Genomic DNA, 22,043 nt, shown 5'->3' on the forward strand with positions numbered 1-22,043 from the left:
TCAAAAGTGTTTCCCACACAAACTACTTCCACTGTTCGCTGGATGACACAGTGGCACACTGCAGCGAAGTTAAGGCGCATGGTGCAATTCATCCAACAAACAAGGTTTGTTGGATGAATTGGTTAAGGAAGGCTTGGTTAAGTGATTACTAACAGTTCAGTAAGTAGTTTAATGTGGTTGGGATAATTTGATACAATCCCTTTGAACTGGAGCTTTTCCCAGTATTGGACTGGGACAAACGGCCTGAATTCTGAAATATTTTGCATTTTAAACTTCTATACTTTTCCAAAACCTTGATTTCTTGACTGCACTAGACGATGTAGGTGGTGCTGCGTAGGTTTTTTTTCCCACTGAAAATTGAAGTTATGACATGAAAACAATCCTTTCCATTAAAATTGTCATCATATTGCAATTACAGCATCTTCCAGCGTAATATGCAATATGATTTTATTTGCCCCATCTTGCTCCGTCCAAACAAATACCACAGTATGTGAAATGATTTTAAGTCTTCATCCACATAAACTGTGCAGCCAAGAGCTCACACTGACCAAAACAGAGGGCAGCTATTTTGGTATGCACAAGTTAGAGGAGAGGCATAGAGAAGCTGTGGAAAAGTGCAGGACAAAATGTGCACCAACGCCCATCCATTATGTCCCATTGGTGCCACACAGACAAAATATGTCTAAAATGAACGAAACCCCTGCAATAAAGTCCCACTACAGTGTAGGGCTCTAATGGTTTCTCAATGGTCACTCAATGATTTGAAGAGCACGGTAATGACATTATCTGTATACCAAGGCCATCTCACTAACCAGATATCATCTCAATTGGGCATTAATGGGCGATACTGAGATACCTTCAAAATGCTTTTTTCCACAGGCCCTAATAAAGATGGAGCGCCCGGCTGATCACTCAAAATCATTATGTTGCAAATTAGCGTCGGCCTTGCCCTACAGATGAGTGGACCGGAAAAAATGATCGAAACAAACGTCTCAGATCAGAGGATTCGGACCAAGCTGATACATGTGGTGATATCAGACCATCACAGTCATCATTATAATAACTATAATATCACTCTATCATAATTCTTGAAAGGATGAGACCTTATTTTGATGAGATTATGATATTTACTGTGCACTAGTGGTGGGAGAATAGCATGATCTTTGAGCCAGGGGAACAATCATAAATAAAATTCATGTGCCTGTGTTGTTGAATTATGGTTGAGAATATGAGCTTTAGGTTTAGTGCAAGTAAGCTGAATAGCAATGGTAACCTAACAGTAATAATTACTGTTTTATCAATATGGATATCAGCATTTTTTTTTTTTTTCGTGATTATCAACAGGCATCGTGACAGAGCGACCACTGGGATGACTGATGTGCTTACACCAGCGACACAGTTGAGGAGCTTTATTCCAACATTATATATCAACTAATGTAGGAAAAAAATTACTACTCTGAGAAAATGATTGTTGACCTGAAAATAAAGTGAATTTACATGGCAGCAGAATTCTGATTAATTATGTTTGGACCTTTGCTTACAATACATTTTTGTTTGTAAATGTGTAATCTTTTGCATTTGTAACACTGATTGAATTTTAGGGCAGGAAATATTTTCTAAAACTGATGTATTACATTTCGGAGAGCAACATCTGCTTATGAATAGGAACTTTATGCATCGCTGTTTAACCAAAGGAGGAAAAAGAGTGATTTCAAAGTAGAAAATTGCACGGCCGGCAAGGAACAGAGCGTTCAGTGCTCCTTTTGACACAGTCATCTCTGTCAACAGACACCACAAGGAAAGGGAAAATCAATTATCTTTTTTAATTATATTATCGAAGCATAGATGCATTACTTGTGAAAAAGGTAGAAAAAACAGCAAGTCTTTCTCAATAAGTTAAACCTCTCTGGCCAAAGAACAAGGCTGGCTCACAAAACAGAAGAATCCCGTAAAGCATTCAAAATCATAACAGAGGACAAGGAGTTACTTGTGTTGCTGAAATAAAAGTGCGTCTCCTTGCAGGATTGAACCTTGCAGAATCCAACTTGTAATAAAAAAAAAAAAAAGAAAAAAGATAAAGACGAAGAAGAAGATGCAAGTGGCTTATGTTACAGTCCTTCCACCCTTTTCCACAGGGTTTTGCAAGCATGTTTTCACGAAACTTTCGTAAGTTTCATCGTTTGATCGACAATTAAACAATAAGCTTCTGAGTTATAGTTGGTAGAAAAAATTATAATAACAATAATAATAATTACAATGACAGTAATAACGAGAAATGTAAGTAATAAACACAGTCCTGTACAGTCAGGCTCATCTTGTGATGACCGCAACTAAACTCCGTTTGCAAAGACGATTGGTTGGTCTTCAACAGTCTGACAGACCCATGCGGACTGAAGCCAGGCGGCCAATACTGTCGTCTCCTCTCCATCCAGCTTCCCTCGGCCTTGCTTTATTGGAAAATGCCTTCCATTTGATGTCCCATTTTGCTGCAAAAAAGACACATGAAGAGATTATTAAAATTATTTTGTGTTGTTGAAGTTAAAAACATCTATGTGGTGTACACTCACACCTCTTTTCTTCAGTATTCCTGAATATGTACAATACATACATACATAAATACACACTTGCACACTACCTGCTTTTGCACCTCAATACAATAGTTAATGATGAGTCAATGTTTCGTTAAAGGACCTTCATCGGGAATCAAAAGGGTTTGTGTGTAAAGCAACTGCTAATACAGAACATCTGTAATGTCAATGTCCAATTCGCACTGGATATCTGTGTTTCCACAATTGCAGGGATGGGATTATCTACTCCATTTATGTGTTTTGTTGATAGACTTAACATTAGTCATACGTCATACATACACAAATACTCTGATATGCTCAATCAATAATCATAAAGCACAGATGCAAAAGAAAAGACAAGCCGCAACGGGACAAAAGTTGAGACTCTGAGACTGAACTGTGATTCACACAGAGTCCCTTTCCCAAAGGAAATGACAGAATATTCACACTCACAGTCTCATGGACAGAAAGGACTAGTTTTACCTCAGGTTATTTTCACTGGACATTTTACAGGAGGTTAAAGAGGCTATTTTTTCTTTTTTCTTTTCTTTTCTTTCTTTTTTCCTTTTTTTGTTTTTGTTTTGGTAAACCAACGCAGCAGATACTGGCAGGACCAAAATTACAGACATGCTCTGGTAATGATTACATTACCCCACCTAACCCTGTAAAACAAATCCCTTCTGAATGCGGCTTAAGAGCTAGATAACAGGAAGGGGAAGAAATCAGCTGTACATGATCTGATTTTGGTTTAGAAAACCAAACAGCAAATGAAATACTCTTACACATTCATCAAAAATGAAAGACTGAACAACGGAACTGGTATAATGATGATTTGACACTGGGGAGAAAAAAAAAAAAAATCGCTCCAAGGCTTGGAAAAAAGTAGGATTCTCTGTTTCAGTGATTAATAATCGTGTAATTCAGCCACATTGAGGCACTTCTTACATTGAATAAAGTAAAGCACTTCCCCTATTGTGTTAAGTTTGATCTATCACAGCCGTTGAATGTGCTACAAGGAACATGTGAAAAGTGGAAAAGAATAAGGCCCTATATTAACAAAGATAATATGCATAACAGCAGGTTTAGTTCCAATTTTATAACCTTTTATTCATTGTTAGTCATTTGGTGATAGTTTGATTTTAAACGAGACGTCGACTAAAAGGCAATGATTCTGATTCTGTCTGGCTTAAGGTTGCAGCTTCGGCACAACCAAACAAAAACCCAGTTCATTATTTATTATTTGAATTTGTAAATAAGGACCACACTGAGCGTAAGACAGCAGGAGTTAAAACAATAACTTCTTATAAATAAAAATCACTTCCCTGCATCTAAAACAAATGATTGGGATCACAATGTTCGAGAAAATGAGGGGGATGAATATTTGTGCCATAATTATGCAGCCCTGGTTTCCCAGCAGTCTCCCTTACCTCACTGGGGTTTGTAATAGAGGTCATTCCCATAGAGTGGTCAGTCCAATTCATGCACCTCGTCCTGCATGGGGCCCGTGGGACGTCCTGGTTCACTCACCCGTTTGGCCATGATGTCCCACTGCGGAGCCAGGGCTTTGGATTTAGTGCCTGCAGATTGGGAAGGGCACAGGGGGTGTTAGTTTGAGCTGGTTCAGAGAACACACAAAGACAATCTGCCTCCTGCAGTCTGCCATCAGTCCACTGCCACCAACGGTTACACCAAAAGATGATGTTGTCTGCCCTCTGGTGGCAACATGAAGTAGCGCTTTCTTTTTATGGACTCAGAAGTCTAATGACAGATGGTATGGAGGGGAGAGGAGAGATCTGTTTTAAGTCTCCCTTGACCACCTGCAGCATTTTCTCCACTGCCTGTTCTTTAGTCCCATCTCATTTGGATAAAGACATCCATAAACTGCTTCCACCTACGGCATCAAACTTTGTCATGGGTTTCTAGAAATCAAGTCTGTTCTTTATTTCACATTATCTGATGAACAGAATTCATTCATTTTAGAGCAGTACAGCCCTCAGCTTGCCACAGGGAAGGATTTAATGGACCGAACTTGTGTTACACTTGCTATGGACCAGCAAATAACAGTATATGGGTAAGAATCCAAACTGCCACTTTAAGTATAAGGGCAATTATTGTGAAAATCAACAATAAATCTGAAATGCTGAAAATGGAAATTTTGACTCACAATCCTCAGCATATTCAGAAAAAGCTATGCATTATTGCCTTGTTACATGTCTATCATCCTCTCCAACACACACCTGCTTGGTATGAGAGAGAGAGAGGCGAATATTAGCAGGTCCTGGGCAATCATCCTAAATATTCATGATCATACTCCTGACAATATGACCCTGAATGGACATTACAATGTCAACAGTTAGGCACTATAACTGTAAACCTTCCTAAAAAAGTAGCCTTTCTTCAAACAGCCATGCTTACTAAATTCACACTGACAAGGTCCACAGATATGCTACAAGGTCTGATTGGTAAACCACACTGTCTGTGTTGCGCCTGTGAGGTTTGACATGGTGAGTGATTTTCCAAAACAAAAGATGAATGCTCAAAACTTTGACACTGATTCAAAACCCAAAGACTGCAGGCAATCCACTGCATTTGCAAAATTACACAAAAAAACAGTGAACTAAGACTCCATGGCCCCATTAAAAAAACCTGATCCTCATCCAGTGCCAAACCTTCCACTGAACTATGAATTCAGAACCCTCTCATGCAATTCTCCACGCAGAAGGAGATGTGGCCATTCAACATGTGTCACTCACAATCTGTTAAGTTTGAAGTTTGTGATTTGATAACAAAATGATGGAATGGGGATTGATGATGAATAGTGCATAAAGTGTTCCCCACTGTATTTAGCAGTGGAGTGCCACAACGGCAAGACAGCACCACTAGACCATGTAATTTAGTTAGCATTATCTGTAACTACAAAAGTCAGTGTGCTGATGTTTCTAGAAATGATAGTACTATGATTAGGACAAGACAATTTCAAGTTTAAACATAGATCAACCTAGATCCACATAGTGACAGATAGGAACAAAACAACACTTACAGCCCAAAGCAACAGAGCTGCATAAATTTACAGAGGAAACACTGCTGTGTAACACTTTGGTTTTATTGACAGGCTTTGTTAATACTCCACTCCTGCTTTCATTTTGCTCATTTGGTTGCAATTTGTAGAAAAACAAGTCAGTGCAGTGGTGCTCTCCCACATTTGTAACTATTTAAATAAAGCGGAGGGAGGAATGATATGAATGGTAACTTACAAATATGTCAGTTTAAAGTAAAAAATAAATAAATAAATAAAAAATAATGGTTCGCAGTGCAAAATTCAAGAGTTTAGGAGTTTCTGGTAAAATCCAGGCAATCCCCAATCCATGCTGGGCCCTAGCATAGTAAACAGGCTCATATCCAACCCAAATCTCATCCTGGAGTGTTATGCCAGCCTGGGCCTGAGGTGGGCTAGCAGGCCAGTGGAGCTGCTCTCCCTCAGGATACACTCACCAAGTCCTCCTCCTCTCTGCTGTTACCATGACAACACAGACTGTAGCCTCCAGCTAAAGCATCAAGGCCGATCCGATCCTCTTGCAATCGCTCTTCCCTCTCTCTCTCTCTCTCTCTCTCTCTCTCCCCCTTTCTGTCTGTCTTTCTCGCTTTCTATCACTCTCTTGATCGCACAGTCTGCCTCTCTCCCTCTGTCACGAGGGAGAGGGAAAGTGGGACACCCCCCCACCCTCCCCAAAAAAGAGAGGAAATAAATAAATAAATAAATAAAAAGCATAAGCCCCACACAAACCCTTTGGGCGGTGGATTTCAAATTGTGTGTTGAGGCCATGGAGTGAGATCAGATGTGCCTTCAGACTGCGTCTAAATCTTAAAAAATAAATACATTTTAAGACATTCTAACTTTAAAATTGAATGAATCAGAGCTCATTTGTGCCTATTGATTTCTGCTGAATTTAACACCACATGAAAAAATAAATAAATAAATAAATAAATGTAGTAGACCCAGCATGTGACCTTACTATCATTCTGCTTAAGATAATAAAACTGAGCCCTGGCCAGCACGAGTTTGCCATCTCCTGCAGTATGATAATACTAGCTAAAGGCTGTGTGATATTTCAGACCAATCTATAAATAGGCATTCTGGTGTCAATAATCTGAGAAATACTGCCTTAGGAGTAGAAACACAACATAACACAAATATAATGGCTGAGGTCACTCTCCTATTAATTTACTCAGTTTTCTTCATAAAAATAAAAGTCTCATATGCCATCTAACAGAGGTTAGACAGGATATAACGTTTTGTTGATTAGTTACATAAGATTACCAGTATCATTAGGCATGATGATGTCACAAACATTTTTAATCCAGTTTTTGAATCTTGCATTATCATGTTCACTATTTTCAGCTGCAGCAGATCAAAGAAAGTGTTTCAAGAATAGTAATATGCCCATATTTGAAAATTACTTGCCATGGCAACCTCAGAACCGCAATTTATACGATGATTATACATGATTAAAGGTGCGGCTCTACAAAAATTGATTAGTTGTACCATCAGCTTAGATTTTGACTCCATTCCTGATCAGTGCTGTGTTCTCACTCACCATCCAGTCCATTGTGCTGTTCGTAGGTGCGTTTGCCCAGGATGGTGGGTGAGCCATTGTTGAGGATGGGAGAAGATTTTATGGGCGTCAGGCTGCCCATGGAGATGGACCCTCCGCGAGCTGGGGGGTCTGGTTTGGCTGGACGGGGGTGTGCTTCTGAAGAAGGAAAGGAGGAGAAGTAGAGGGCACAAACAAGAAGGGGTAAGAAGAGGAAAGTGAGAAATCACATGAGGACTAAAGAATGCTTAAAAAAAACAATTAAGCCAACAAAGTGGACACAATGTTTTCAAACACTTGAATTGGAAAAAGAGATGTATACAGGTGAATAAGGGTATGCTATTTCAGCATCATCACATTACCCCCCTACTTCACATGATTATGGAACTATTTCGAAAATACAAATTACGCATAGTTTGATTCCTCTTAAAAGAACAAAATGATAGGAATATTAGAAATTGAAAAATTTCAAAGTTGGTATGACATGTTTTTAAATATCTAAAACAATTATGGTATCTAAAAAAAAACAAACAATATCCCTACCCAGTTAAAACTGCTTGAAAACATCAAGTCCAATGCAAAAGATTATGCAACCATAGTGAGAGATGCAGGGGCTGACTGACTTCCTTTTACCTAAATATCGGACCACTGACTCCAGGGGTTTACGCTCCACAGGTTTCAGTGGCAAAGGCTTTTTTGGCCAATCTGGCAACCTCAGAGCACCTGTAGAAATACAATGCAACAGTACAGTTAATGGAAACTTCAGACTACACAGTCCAGCTATGAGTAGAAAAAGCATTATCTTTACAAGCCCCAGAATGCAACTGTTTTTCTTTACATCAATACAATTATCTTTAAAAAAGTGAGTGATGTCCAACCAAGGGCACTGTGTTGATCTGAGAAAGGTCTGTAAAACTTTTTTTGCAGCTTTGACTTGCAGAATTTGCAGCCAACTCATTTCCCTAATGTCAGCATTACCGCAAACGTCTGTATAATTGTTTACTTGGCCCCTGTTTACATCCTTAATTTATTCATAATACCATGTCTTATATCAGCAATACAAGCATAAACCTTCATTAGCACGGAGCCTCGGTCAAGGACTTTTCTTAGCAAACAGCGACAGCTAAATGCTAGCTCACATTACGCATTCTCACAATGGAAATAAGCATTAGAATTGTTGTCATCATTGGTAATTTTGTCCAGTAATATTGCTAAAATACTAAATCCGCACAAAAAAAAGCAAAGATGAAAACATAAGTAAGAGTATGGCTGATGACAGATGCAGGTCCTCACATTCTGCCTTGATAGCTGCTGTGTTGACAGGGAGGTAGGGGTGCCTGGCCAGGTAGCGTGGCCTGATGATATCCTGGCAGAGGCGCCGTGCTGCCCTCGTCAGGCCGGTGGTCTGCAGGTAGAAAGCCTGTCGTGTCTTCACAGCAAACTTGGGGCTGCCGCTGTGCCGCAAGGGCAGGCCATGGGGGCTCTGAATCAGAAAAATCAGAGAAAAAACACCACTTTCTTAGCCAAGGCAACGTGTGTGGCAACGTGTTTAAATACTGACACATGTAGCGTCAAAGACAGAAAATCCTAAAAAAGGAGAACAGACATGAATCCAAGAATTTCACAGAAACTGCAAGCTAAAAGGGTAAACTATCAACTGACTCACAGCCAGAATCTAGAGTGAACTGTTATCTGAAATAGATTCAATTACTTTTTTCCAAGGATTTACTCATTTCCTTGGAAAATGGAATTAACTGGAATGCCCCCAAAAGTGTAAATACTGTACATTGAGCACATAGGCCGGGCTAAGACAGCCAAAGTAATTTAATATCCCAATAATTAACCTGGGGCCCAGAGTTCACTGCTAAACAATCTACACTTTTCATCAGTCTGGCAAATCTCCAGTCAAGTTTAGCTACGTTTATGTTTGTGTAACTTAATCTGGCTTGTTGAATTGCTGAGGGGATTTAAGGGCATGATTGTGTGTGTGTGTGTGTGTGTGTGTGTGTGTGTGTGCGCGCGCATGTTCCTGTGGATGTTACATGGGGTCACTTGCGAGGAATGCTTGCGGGGGTTATGGTTTCAAACTCTGACCTAAAATTAAACGTAGGTTAAGCATGTGGTTTAACGGTGTGGGAAACCTTTAAGGTTAGAGGTGAGTGAATGTATGTCAAAGGTGTCCCAACACAAGTGTGTGTGTGTGTGTGTGTGTCTGTGTGTGTACCATGTTGTTACGGTTGGGTCCAGGCCTCTCTCCGTCCAGCCTGGTGGGCATCTTTAGACCTCCATACTTCTTCCAGTAGGTCCAGCAAGACGCGCACAGACGACACTGCATGTTGGGAGGACCCCAGGAGTACCACTGGTAGGAGCTGCTGGCTGCACACACACACACACACACACACACACACCCCGATGGAGACAAATGTTAGTACAGTAACACACCAACACACACATACAAGCATTTGAGACTGGACACAATCCCACACACAATCATGAACGCATGTACGCGCATGCACAGCCTCTAATCACTCATCACTGAATTAATTACAACCACTAAAATAGCTCCTACAATACTCTGCTGCAGGGCAGATAATACTCTCCTCCCCCATCTCTCTTGGCTTCCTGTGATTGTTACTCTCTAACACCCTCACTGACCAAGTCTACATGGTTTGGTTTTTCTGGACACTGTCAGTACTCAGGGCCTGATATAGTGACTCCTTGTGCTGGGGTCCACGGGGAGCATTTAGGCAGAGCTGATGAACTGAAGTCTTACTTGGAGGTCAGATGCATGTCGATATCACAGAGCAAACACCTTACTACAGAAAGTGCTCATGCTGGTACTTGCAAGTTAAAATTAACTTTCAACTTAACCTTGCAAGTCGCAGGATGAGCACTGTGAATGTATAACAGTGTTCCCGGCAGTGTGATATGGAAATGGCGTGCAACCCATTCCACTATTAGGCTCTTTTTGTGCCAACTATCACTGCAATGTTATTGATTTTCACCAGTTTACAGTCTGCTGACAGCAGACATGTAATTATGTGAATGTCAATGGTTAGCCTTAAGATGAAAATACAAAAATACAAAATAGCTATTGAAATTTGGTTCGGCAACAATTTCATGAGAAAAGATTATTTGGATGGTGAATGTCTGGGCAGGGCACATGTGAAAACACGATTATGCCAAAATTAAGCTTTTCAGGCAAGAGAAAGAACACCACAACACAATTTTTAGGCATGACACTCACACGACATGTGCATAATCATTTCAACTTGTTTTTTTTTTGTTTTTTTTTATCTGACAGTAGTGCTGTGGGAGTAACTTACTGTAGCAGCTTTCACAGGCTCGGCCCAGGCCAGGGGTCTGACCTGGAGGTCCAGGGACGCCGGTACCTGCTGCTCCATTGACCAGAGCGGGCTTTACACTGTTACTCAGCTGGTTGGGGTTGGGCTTGTTACTGGTGTGGGACAGACAGAGAGAGACAGTACAGAAAAGACAGGACTGGCTAACTCAGAGTACATTTACCAAGAGAATAGATAACATTCATCAGCCAACTGCCAGGGACAGCAGTTACACTGATACTGTAGCGAGAGCGTCCATGAATACTAATAGACTGAAAGAAGGGCTTGTGCTCTAACAACTGGAGCAGATGTCCAACTCTAAAATACTTAAGATTTTGTTGAGAAGGTCACTAATTTTCCACAAAATTTGTGCCATTCATTTCTTGATGTATTCAAACGGAGAGAAAGCTGCACAATTCCTTCTGAAAAACACAAATAAATCCAGTATTTCTCATGAAAAACTTCCATCAGGGTACTCACTAGTTAGGGATGTAGACCTGCTTCAACTTGCTCTCCGCCTCCGCTGCTTTTAACCGTTTCTGGAACGGAAACAGAGGGTGAGGAGGAGGGAGAAAATAAAGCGATAGAAGGATGTGATCAGAAGTAAGTTTCTTCCCTCTATGACAGAGATGGCCTAAATACAGCCAGCACGGTATTCAGGAGGCAAAAGCAACATCGCCTCTGACAGGGATGTAAATCATAAAATGTGACAAAATCAATGTCAAACACTTAATGGGTTATAAAGGAACAACATTACAATAAAAAAAATATATGTTTGGTCATAAATCTTGGCACCACCGCCCACTAAGATTGCCTCAAATGTTCATAAATCAGTGTGTGAAAGGAGTAATGAATTGTGTTACCTGCTGTACATATCTGTCTGTGGTCTTCCACATGTAGTAATATTCGATAATACTGGTCAGAGATTTCCAGGGCAGCTGGAGGAGAGGAGAGCAGTAAAAGAAACATTATTTCAGTCTATCATTTACTGCGGTGGTAGCTGTAGACTTGTGATTGGCAGGTTGCTCGCCTGGTTCTCCAGACTGGTGGCGAAAATCTGGATATGGGATGTGAACTTCTCATGCTTTACAATATTGGTGGCTTTGAGCAAAGCACTTAACACGTAACATTTCCACTGCTGTTACTCAGTGGTCAGCAGTACTGTGACTCAGTGTAAAAGGTAACTGACTAAATGTGAAGCGGACCGCTGCATCTCTAAAAGTGAACACAGGTCTCAACAAAAAAAATCTGTAGCAGAAATAACTTCAGTTTCTACTTTTAGGCGGAATGTATTTATGAAAGAGAAATATGCAACTGGCTGTAAAATCTATTTTAATCTGCTAAGGTTGCATTGTAAAGTTCCCTCTAAGAAGTTTGAGAGGCAACAGAGCTGTCAAGTTGCCAGGAGTGGCCCCACCCATAACAGTGGTTAGTCCTGTTGTTTGGAGAGAGAGGCCCGGGTGGAAACGGAGCGAGCAGCACTGACGGCAGCCAGCCACCAGGTGGTAGAGTGAGGCACACAGTGACGGCCTGGCACAATTTATTGTTCACAGCGCCAGTAACGGCAGCACCATTCTTCTCAGGCTGAAAGCACAGAGGACTGCGAGGACCCACAGCAGAAAAGCAGCATTCTCTTTGCCTTTAAATAAGTCCCATACTTAGTCAACGCAGTCAAATAAATTTCTATGCAATGTTTCAAGGGAGAAAGAAATACTTATTCGTACTCTGTGCTGCAGCTTACTCTCTTTAGTCATCGATGACTATGATGTTGGCAATCCAGAAATTTTAATTTATTCCATAGTTGCACCCAGAAATTACTCTGCATAAAAGCAAATACCTTGATGAAATGTAAATGCCTCCTACAGAAGTTGAACTCTTCCTCTGTGGATTCTGCATGTAGAAGCATCAATTACAGCCCCGTGGATCCCTATATATTCACTCATGGGCGTCCTGGAGCATTACAGCTACTCAAAACCACCTTTCCTCTTTCCTGCATACCTCTACCACACAAGTACACAAAAATGGCTTTGAAATACTTCATAAATAATCCCTACTAGCACGGAGGAGTGAAAAGTGAACAATCCCTTATTGTGCCAGTCTTGAACTTGATTTTTCCAATCGTTTGCTACTCACAAAGTCCTGCTGGATATCGGTGAAGTCCTTGCCGTATTTCTCCAATGCTTCTTCGAACAAGTTGGCCTCCGAGGCGCTCCACTCCTCCATCTCGTCCCTGCAGAGAACGGGCCCGCCCTGAGGCACCAGCGCTGCGATGGCCCGTGTCATGTCGTAGCCCGTGGCGTGGAGGGTGTCCATGGCGTGGAACTAAACACAAGATGGAAATAAGCCTGAGGACTTCACTGCGTCGTCCTGACATTTTTTTTTTTTTTTTTTTAAATGTATGGGATTGCGCAACTGTCCTTCATAAAAGAGGACTGATTAACTCAAAGAAACCAATCCATCAGGGACACAGTTGTAATTTACTGTCATACATAAAATGTCACACAATTTTAACGAATGGAACATTTTTTTTCTGTTGTAGTGCAACAGTCCATTGTCCTGGATATGAAGCAAGCAAATAAATTCATTCAGTGAAATTTAGTAACTGCTAGTCACCGATTCCCTTTTCAGCCATCTGACTAAACTATTTTGGTTTGGGCTGCTGAACGCGGGGTCAGTAGTCATTGATATCTGAAATCAACAAATTCAGCGAATATCTTCTCACGGTCCATTAGCTGTCTGTTCTGTGTGTGCAGTGGAAAAAAAAAAAAATCTTGCGTATACAGCTCTGGCTCTGTAAATGGGAGACAAACACAGTGGCTCGGATCAGGCCACACAGCACTGTTCCCGCCAATCAGCAACAGGGGGCGTTGGTGCTCGTGCACAAGACAGGGGCAAAGGGGAGGGGGAGGGGAGCTGGGGAGAGGAGGTAGTGTGAGCGAGAGGGACGGTGAATCTGTTGATTTTAAATATCGACAATGTTTCTGCAGAATTGAGGACTCCACCTTTAATAGAGCACATCAATCGCTTTTCTTCAGTATCCTGTTAATTAGTTGCAGCAAGTATGACACATTTTTATTTGTTCAGTTTGTGAGGTTTGGAAAAAGCGCCCGAGTCTTTAAATCACTGCATGCAGCCCATGTGTAAAGATTTTGGTGTGTGTGTGCGTGTGTGTGTATGTGTGTGTGCGTGCGCGTGAGCGTGTGTATGCATGTAGCTTGAAGGCCTCTCATGGATATTTTATATATGAGGATCAGAAGTAGGGCAGCACAGGCCCGCGCAAGACTGCTGGGGCCGAGTGCTTGTTAAGGATAACCAGACAGCCCTTGACAACCACAAACACACATACACATGCACACACACACACACGCACGCGCGCACACACACACACACGCGCGCACACAAACATGCACACACACACACACACACACACACACACACAAACTACAAGCATTTGCTTTGATTAACAGTAATGCTTCACTCCTACACTTTTCACCTATGGTGTGATACTGATTTAACCCAAGGCAGCTTTTATGTATATGTGTGTGTGTGTGTGTGTGTGTGTGTGTGTGTGTGTGTGTGTGTTCCTCTTACCAAGGTGATATCTCTAGAGGCTGCAGCAGCACTCATGTGAAGGCTGGGCTGCCGGACAGAACTACTGCAGTCGAGGGCTCTGGCGAATGTACCTACTGACCTGGGGGCACAGGGGTGTGGGAGAGAGGCACAAAAAAAAAAATAGAGAAACAGAGATGTTGAAAGAGAAAGAAAACATAAACCTTTGCTATAGAGAAACAGTGTCAGAAAAGAAAAAAAAGTACCTGACAGAGAGAATTAAGACTCAGAAAGAGTCATTAGAAATCAGTGAAGTCTTAAATCTAATGCCTGAATTTCAACTCCAGCCAATTAGCACTGATTTGGCTACAATTGGCAACCAAAGTTAGCTGTGCAAAGGAAGAAAAGTATCACTATAGGCTGGAAAAAGTCTGAGATGCCTTAATGTTTTAGTAGGTTCTGCACTTCCAGGTTTGGTCTTACCGAGCTACAACTAAGAACTGGTCGATCTGCTTCTCTGTCAGCGAGCTGCTGGGATCCCAGACCCTTTCCTCCAGCTTGGCCAGGTCCCTGTCATCATCCTCACCTAGATGAACACAGACACACAGAAACTCAGTGCACACTTATTTCATAAATATTAACTTAACATAATAATTCTTACATTAAATACTGTGGATAGGAAATCATGTTGTTCTGAGCCAATATCGTTCCTTGTTAACCACAGCTGCATAAAAACTAGCTTGTATTTTGTACATTTTATTCATTTGCTCAATAATCCTTTTAAAAAAAAAAAAATCGCTTCTTCTTTTAAAGTTGCAATGAATCTCGGAGTTTCCTTTCACCACTGAATAGGTGGGGTTGCTAACCCTGCCAACATGCAGACAACCACCCACCCAACCCTTCTAATTTGCATTTAAGAGATTCATTAGTATGGGTGTCAGTGGAGAGTGATGGTCCCATGATGGTCTGATTGGGATTACAAGGGCTTTTCCACCCTGCTAAAAATAAAACTCTGGTGGGAACACGGAATCCTTGTAATTATTTGGCATGAAATTCAAAGAGTTTTAATATCAGTCAGTGGCAGTAGTCTGAAACTACAGGTATCAGCCATCAAAAAGCCCATATCGGTCAAACTCTGATAATAGAGATGACGATAAAACAAAGAGAAGATGATGAAAAAGAAGAATGTAGTTGAGGGGTTTAATGTTCTAAACAAGTTGCAGAGTGAAAAAAAAAATAAATTAAAAATATGTGACTTTTGAAAACTGATGGTTATCAAATTCATCTGTCCCCCATTTACATTAGGATGAGCCATAGATTGAGATTCACATTGGGGTTGGGATCACGGCTCCATCTATAATCAGCTTTTGATGTGAAACTCGTGATGAGTTCCAGCCTTGCAGTCTGGCTAGAAACTAACAACTACAATGCACCCCACCCTCTTCTCTCCACACTCACTTGGGCAACTGTAAAATCATCAAGAGTCCACACGCAGACTTTGACATAATGTTGCATAATTTGTCCCATTGCTGTGGGATTTGATTTGATCGGTTAGGGTAACGCAGGCATGCAAGCCTCCCCTCCGCTGAGCCAAAGAACTCAGAGCAGAGAGTCGTGCGGCGCATAGATATCATCTGCCTTTTATTCTAAATGCTTGGATATGTATGAGCATGCTAGCACTCTGGTTCCCATGGTAACCTAGATTAGTTTTTTTTTTTTTTTTAACTTTACTTGGGAAAAAAAAAAAAACAGAGAGGGAAATAAACAGGGACTTGGGACAATAAAGCACCTCAAAGTTTGTAAAATGTTCCCCAGGAATGCCGGTGCAAAATTCTCTCATCTGCACCGGTTATGGATCACATAACACTATTAACGCTGAAAAATCTTTGTGAAAGAAATCAGGGCACAACAGAGGGGGGGAAAAAAAGCCACCAATCTCTCTCTGTCCTTGCAAAAAAAAATGTTAATTTGCTGCCCTGACAGAAAGTTGCACTGGATAGAAGTGTCAAGTTAAACACTTAAGATGTAAATGTGAGGTACCTTCTTTCAGGAGGTCTGTGATGTCGGCCTGGTACTTGTTCCCCACACGGATCTCCCCCTTATCAGCCAGCAGGGTCTTCTGCTGAGGGTCATACACCAGCGAGTAGAAGAAGGCATCCTGGGAAATAAAGATAGCAGGAAAACATGTGAGGTTAGAATGAAAGCTACAGGATGAGAGATGGAGAGACAGAAGAGTGGAGTGTGTGTGTGTGTGTGTGTGTGTGTGTGTGTGTGTGTGTTTTCCCCTCTGCTAGTCTCTCGTCTCCTCATTACTGTATGTGAAAAGAACATTCTGGGTCAACACGCTGAATAATTCATCAGGCAATGAGACTCTCCAAACTCATAAGCCTCTCTCTCTCTCTCTCACACACACACACACACCTCCTTAAACCTAATACACCTAATTATAATTTAGGAAACCCCAGCATACTATTGGGCATGGTGAGCTGGCAGATGTACATACCTCTCTGTCCAGGTAGGACTTCAGAGCTTCTGTCTCATTCAGCAGCGTCACACAGCACTTCCCCCTGCAATCAACCAATCACACACAACCAGGAAGGAAAACAAGGAAATGAGAAGAGGAAATAATTGAGGGAAGGGCGGGAGGAAAATACGGGGGAACGAGAGGAAGAAAGGAAGGAGCAAAGAGTAAGAGACAGCAAGAAAAAGGAACACAGAAACAAGGAAAGGAAACAGAATAGTTATGGAAACAGAAAATTAGACATTGCATGCAGTCTGGGAGAAACAATATTGGTGTTATTTAATCAAGAGATGAAAATGGCTATTCTGGTGCAAATCAAAGTCCCATTAACCCATCTAGGAACCCTCTTTTCTATAAGATGCATCTCAGCCTCCAGAAATGAGATGGACCCCCGCTCGCTGAACTAACAGGGGGCTCATATCGGAACAGAATCGGTCTGTTGATATCACACATTTTGGTCACTCCCTACACTACTGAGCAGAGCAGACTGCTGCCCCTTGTTTGAGTTCAAATTATCTACCAACTCATTAGTCATACCTCTCTAGCCGGGAGCAAATATGATTTGGCAAAGCAATAATTCAAACACCTTGCTCGACCTTGCTGCACGCTGGCGTTAAGTTAGAAATCTAATCAAGCTTAAAACTTGCTAAACAGGCCTCATCAGTGCTGAGTGACACAGCATTTGCCAAAAAACACTTCTCTGAGTTTGCTTTAATCAGCACCAAACAGGTATGGTTTGCCACATGGAGCAGCATAAGGAGTGACAGCTTGCTTTCGCGATCCAAAAATGAGCTCAACTTTTCTGGGATTGACAACATAGCCCACATCGTCTGAACTGCACTGATGCGGTAAACTTCACTGCAGTGCAAAGAACTATCTGAAAGCAGCATTTGGCTCGGGTTTTCTACTCAGTCAAAGAAATCATCCTCAGTCAGTCAATAATCCTAGATCAACCCTACAAGTCGTGAACAAAATATCTGAGCCTGGTATAAAAATCACAGGTTATTATTTGGTCATCAAAGGGAAAACTGTGCAAATTTAATGGAAATTCTTTGTTAGGATGTACCATTTTTTCAATGATCAATGATATATAGTATAAGCACAATTAGACAAAACATTTAAAAACCAATCACAATAAAATAATTAAACAATACCAAATATGACAAAAAGCAAAAAAAAAAAAAAAAAAAAAAAAAAAATATATATATATATATATATATATATGTATATATATATATATATCAAATAATATGACACATACAAAATCATGAGATCATACTCCAAGCAAAGCATGAAAAATTGACCATTCATAATTAGATTATAGAGATTTATTAAACTCAATGATTAAGTATTAAATAATGAAGTTATTAAGTGTAAATATAAAACATAAATATAGAGGTGTTATTATGGACATGTTTAACTGATGACATTTTTCTTTGAGCAGATCTTGTTTAACTCTTCAGAAATATCAAATAATAAAACACTAAGATTGGTTATCTTTGCCCAGAGCTTACCAACGGGAAACAGCAATTCCTGTCCTTCCATTGACACTTTACAGTATGTGCCTACTATGTGCACCGGCTTTGTGAGGATCATTTTGTGGTCGAGTCGATTCAGACCAGGTGAAGGCTCACTTAGTTAAACTTCTCGCATAGCTGTTCTGTAGCTGACTATGCACTGTGACCCCAGAGTCGGGAATCAATAAAGTATCACGTTATTATCACTCACCGACTCTGGGGTCAGAGAGCTGCAGCCTTTCGTAGCCAAACCCAGAGTACTGGAAGCAGAAATGTACTTGATATTTCTCTCTCTCTCTGTAGTGAAATGTGGTGTGACATGTAAAAATATAATCGGCAGAGCATGACAAGAAGCAATATCGGAGGAGGGGCAGGCAAACTGCAACCTCGTTTAGCTTTAATAGAAATGATCAAGTAAACATGTCGCCACTCACAGTACAGTACATCTCCCCCACCCCCTACCCAACTTTATCTGTAGAAACAGAAAGGCAGCAGAGCTACTACCTCTGATCCAGAATCTGTAATGAAGAGCACAAGCAGAAGTGGGTGTGGCCGTGCGTCAACTAAAAGTCTAAGAAAGGCTAAAAACCCAGCTCTTGCCTTTTCACCTAACAGGCTGTGTAATCAAAAAAAAAAAAGAAAAATTCTGCCTCTATATTTTCTGCCTTCCTCTGTGTACTTTATGCACTCTATGCATTCCCGCTTTGCACTGCCTGACAGCACCTCTGTCTTTTGGACCAGAACCAGAGCTTTATGGCACTTGATGTTGTTGTTAACTCCTCAGTAGATCTTCGCTTGTGGCGTATAAAAAGTGTCTGCCAAATGTGTGAATTGTAACTAACTTTTCATCAAGTCAGAGGGCACTGCATAAGGCCCTCTTTGGAGAAACTGAAAAAAAAAAAAAAAAAAAAGTGTGCACGGCCTGGAAGGAAATGACCATGGCCCAACCAGTGTGAGTGTCAAAATGTTGTGGTGTTGTGCTAATCTACGCCCACTGCTACACCCCCTTTTTACTGAATGGCCTGAAAGTTAATTAGGTCTGTCTGTTGCCCATGACACACCTTGTCAAAGTTTTATGATGATGTCGGAATCTGTTCGGAAGTTATGCACCTTTTTGCAATTAGCGCCACTTATTACCATGTCCCCTTTCGGCCAGGCAGTGTGAAAAGTTAGTTCATTCTTCTTTGGCCCACAACCAACCTTCTTACCGAATTTGGTGGAAATCCAAGTATCCATTTGGAAGTTATACCAGTGTGTGATGAAAAGATACACTGCACCCCAATTTCATTGAGAGGGGGACAATCAGTGTCAGGGCTCTGAAATGCTTGTAGAATACACTGCCACAAATAAAATTTATGTGACCTACAAAACTTAAAAAAGGAGCACATCATGTGCTGCTTGATCCAAAGCAGGTATGAGCATTTGCAGTTATTTTTACTGACCATGCTCCTATTTTTGTCTGGGATCCTAAAGCTTTCGATTCTGGAGCACATGTGCCGCATGGAAAAAAGGTCAGCACAGTGTCCAGAGTCAGGCCAAAAGCCTAAATTCTTGGAACAAAGAGAACGACAGAGAAAGGAAAAAGAAAGAAAAAAAAAGACAAGCATATGAAATCCATCCCTTTTTATTAGGATGATGTACGGGAGTATACCTGATGTGCGTGGCAGGTAAGGACTCCAGCTGGCGGGACAGGAAGAGCTCTCTGTGTCTGAGCTGATGTTTCTGTTTCTCCGGGAGGTCCACCATCTCTGGATTCTCCATCTCCTCCTCCAGCTCCCCTGTGTGGGTGGGGTCAAAAGTCAAACATACACACATCAGATGAGCTGGAACAATGGCGTCCACTGGGAGAAAGAGGGATCCAAATATATTGGCTCCAGTCCCACACAGTCTCAGCCGCACAACAAGCAGACATAACGCACAAGGATGCACACTTGATGAGCTGGAACAATGAGGTCCCCAGGGAGAATGAGACTCATGTACGCGTACACAGGTATCTTACAAAGCAATTCCGCAAATTCTGCCTACTGACTCCTATTTATCCCCAGGATTCTCCCTTATTTCATGGCTCTCCCCTGCACCAGCCATTTGTACTGGTGTTACACATCACTCTGTGCTCCTTGACTGCATTGTGGGCTTATTCCACATCCCTATGCACATTCAGATTAAAGGATAGGTGACTATAATAGGTGACTGCACTGGACTGTGTGTGTGTGTGTGTCTGTGTGTGACTGATTGTGCTCATTCTCAAAAGCCAGTGGCAGCAGGTACAGCTTAGCACCAGAGGGGGCTTGGCAGTGTGTTGTTCAGTTAAAAAACCTTGCGCCAGGGTTCCCACTCTTTGTCAAATGTAAAATTTTTTGACTTTTCCATGACTAAAATGTTTAATTTCCAAGACCTTGCAAATGTTAAAATAAAAAAAAAAAAATGTCCAGATCGACAGTGCTTATTAAGAATGATTATTCTGTTTCGTTCAGCAGAGGAAGTGAAAATAATGTTAACAAGATGGAACATAAATATTACAAATCAGTCAAAAACTAATTGGAAGGCGATAAAATGCCATGATATTCCATGACCTTTTGTAAATATTCATTAAATACACTGACTTCTCCTGTCTGTAATAAGCATTTCAAATTGACACAATTTTCCAGAAATTCAATGAACCATGGGACCCATGCTGGGGACACCTCATATCACACACAGGTTAAAACAAGAGAATAAGAGTCAAAGGCTACAAGACACTGGACGAGAAACACTACTTGAAAATTGAACGGGCTGAGGATGAATGGGCAGACCAATTGCTGGAGGGTTATCAGTCCATATGAGTCAGTCAGGTGTCTGAGTCATTCTATAAGAATAGATTCAGCTGCTGGTGGTAGGCAACATCTCTACCACATGCTGTCTTTCTTGGCTATAAGGAAGGAGGATGTAAAAGGGAGAATGAGGAAGGGCTGGAGAGAGGGAGAGAAGGAAAGCTTGAAAGGTGAGACAGGAAGAAAAACAGACAAACAGAGAGCCAAAGAAAAAACAGGCAAAACATTGCAATGAAGTGATGAAGACCGAGGAAGCGTAAGAAAGAAGACAAAAAAAGACTAAGAAAGACAGAGAGAGAAAGGAGGGAAGGGAGCAATAGAGAAATCAGGAAAGGAGAGTGAGAGCAAGAAGAAGAGTGAGGCAGAAAGACAGGCAGAGAAAGAGCCAGGGAGAGAGATGGTCGAGAGAGCAAGGAGGACAGTGAGAGAGCCACAGTGAAGCAGCGAGAGAGAGAGACCAGTCAGTGCGTGCTCCAATTCATTTGGAGTTTCATTAGAGGAAGCGAGACAGAGAGAGGGAGACGGGGAGCAGAACAAAAGCAATCAAGGGATTTTCAGGAGAAGAGATGTGTGGCCAAAATCAATAAGTGCTCCTTCACTCCCTCACTCTCCCAAGCACTCAGCACCCACCAGACACTATCAGTGCCCAACGGTAGGGTACGCACACACAGTCTTAGACGCACAGCATCGCCCTGACTCCATCTTCTACCATGTAAAGGGAAGAAATTTAGGACTAGATATTAAAAAAATAAATGGTGATAGGTAACAGCAAATCAGGTGGGGAGCTGCGAAATGGGAACAGGACAGGAAGTGGGGCATCTCAGTCCACAAATGTGTGACACCACAAAATACATGTGGATATGAGCTGCATGCTTGTTAGTAACAGAGCAAGTGTATGCGCCTTTGGTGTGTGTTAAACATGCCGTTTGTGTACACAGTTCTCATGCTACATGCATCCACCTGTGTTTTGTGTTTAGCTTCACATTTTTAGGGATCCAGCTGATGCTCCAGGCGTCATTCGGCCAGGCAGCTTATGATGAGAGCAACAGCGGAATAAGCTTCAGTTCCTGGATCACCGGCGTTACATTCAATCAACAGTGAGCGGTGTGAGGGTCAGAACCGTGATGCCCTGACATTATTCCTGTG

The 22,043-nt window shown here is 41.5% G+C and overlaps 1 protein-coding gene across 1 annotated transcript in view; it reads right to left on the bottom strand.

Moving 5' to 3' along the window:
* Positions 1-1,808: 1,808 nt before the first annotated feature.
* The window catches only part of mta1 (metastasis associated 1), a 38,590-nt gene continuing 18,355 nt past the window's right edge, over positions 1,809-22,043 (bottom strand). The window contains exons 5-19 of the mRNA XM_030045076.1: positions 19,739-19,865; positions 16,553-16,616; positions 16,090-16,207; positions 14,533-14,635; positions 14,092-14,191; positions 12,634-12,822; positions 11,364-11,438; positions 10,981-11,039; positions 10,486-10,616; positions 9,384-9,535; positions 8,453-8,642; positions 7,793-7,882; positions 7,163-7,318; positions 3,995-4,144; positions 1,809-2,486 (exon numbers count right to left, since the gene is read on the bottom strand). Coding sequence (XP_029900936.1) covers positions 4,035-4,144; positions 7,163-7,318; positions 7,793-7,882; positions 8,453-8,642; positions 9,384-9,535; positions 10,486-10,616; positions 10,981-11,039; positions 11,364-11,438; positions 12,634-12,822; positions 14,092-14,191; positions 14,533-14,635; positions 16,090-16,207; positions 16,553-16,616; positions 19,739-19,865 — 1,664 coding nt within the window. The 3' untranslated portion in view covers positions 1,809-2,486; positions 3,995-4,034. The remainder of the gene's footprint in view (positions 2,487-3,994; positions 4,145-7,162; positions 7,319-7,792; positions 7,883-8,452; positions 8,643-9,383; positions 9,536-10,485; positions 10,617-10,980; positions 11,040-11,363; positions 11,439-12,633; positions 12,823-14,091; positions 14,192-14,532; positions 14,636-16,089; positions 16,208-16,552; positions 16,617-19,738; positions 19,866-22,043) is intronic.

This window comes from Myripristis murdjan, chromosome 22, assembly GCF_902150065.1.
Source record: "Myripristis murdjan chromosome 22, fMyrMur1.1, whole genome shotgun sequence".
Taxonomy (NCBI): Eukaryota; Metazoa; Chordata; class Actinopteri; order Holocentriformes; family Holocentridae; genus Myripristis; species Myripristis murdjan.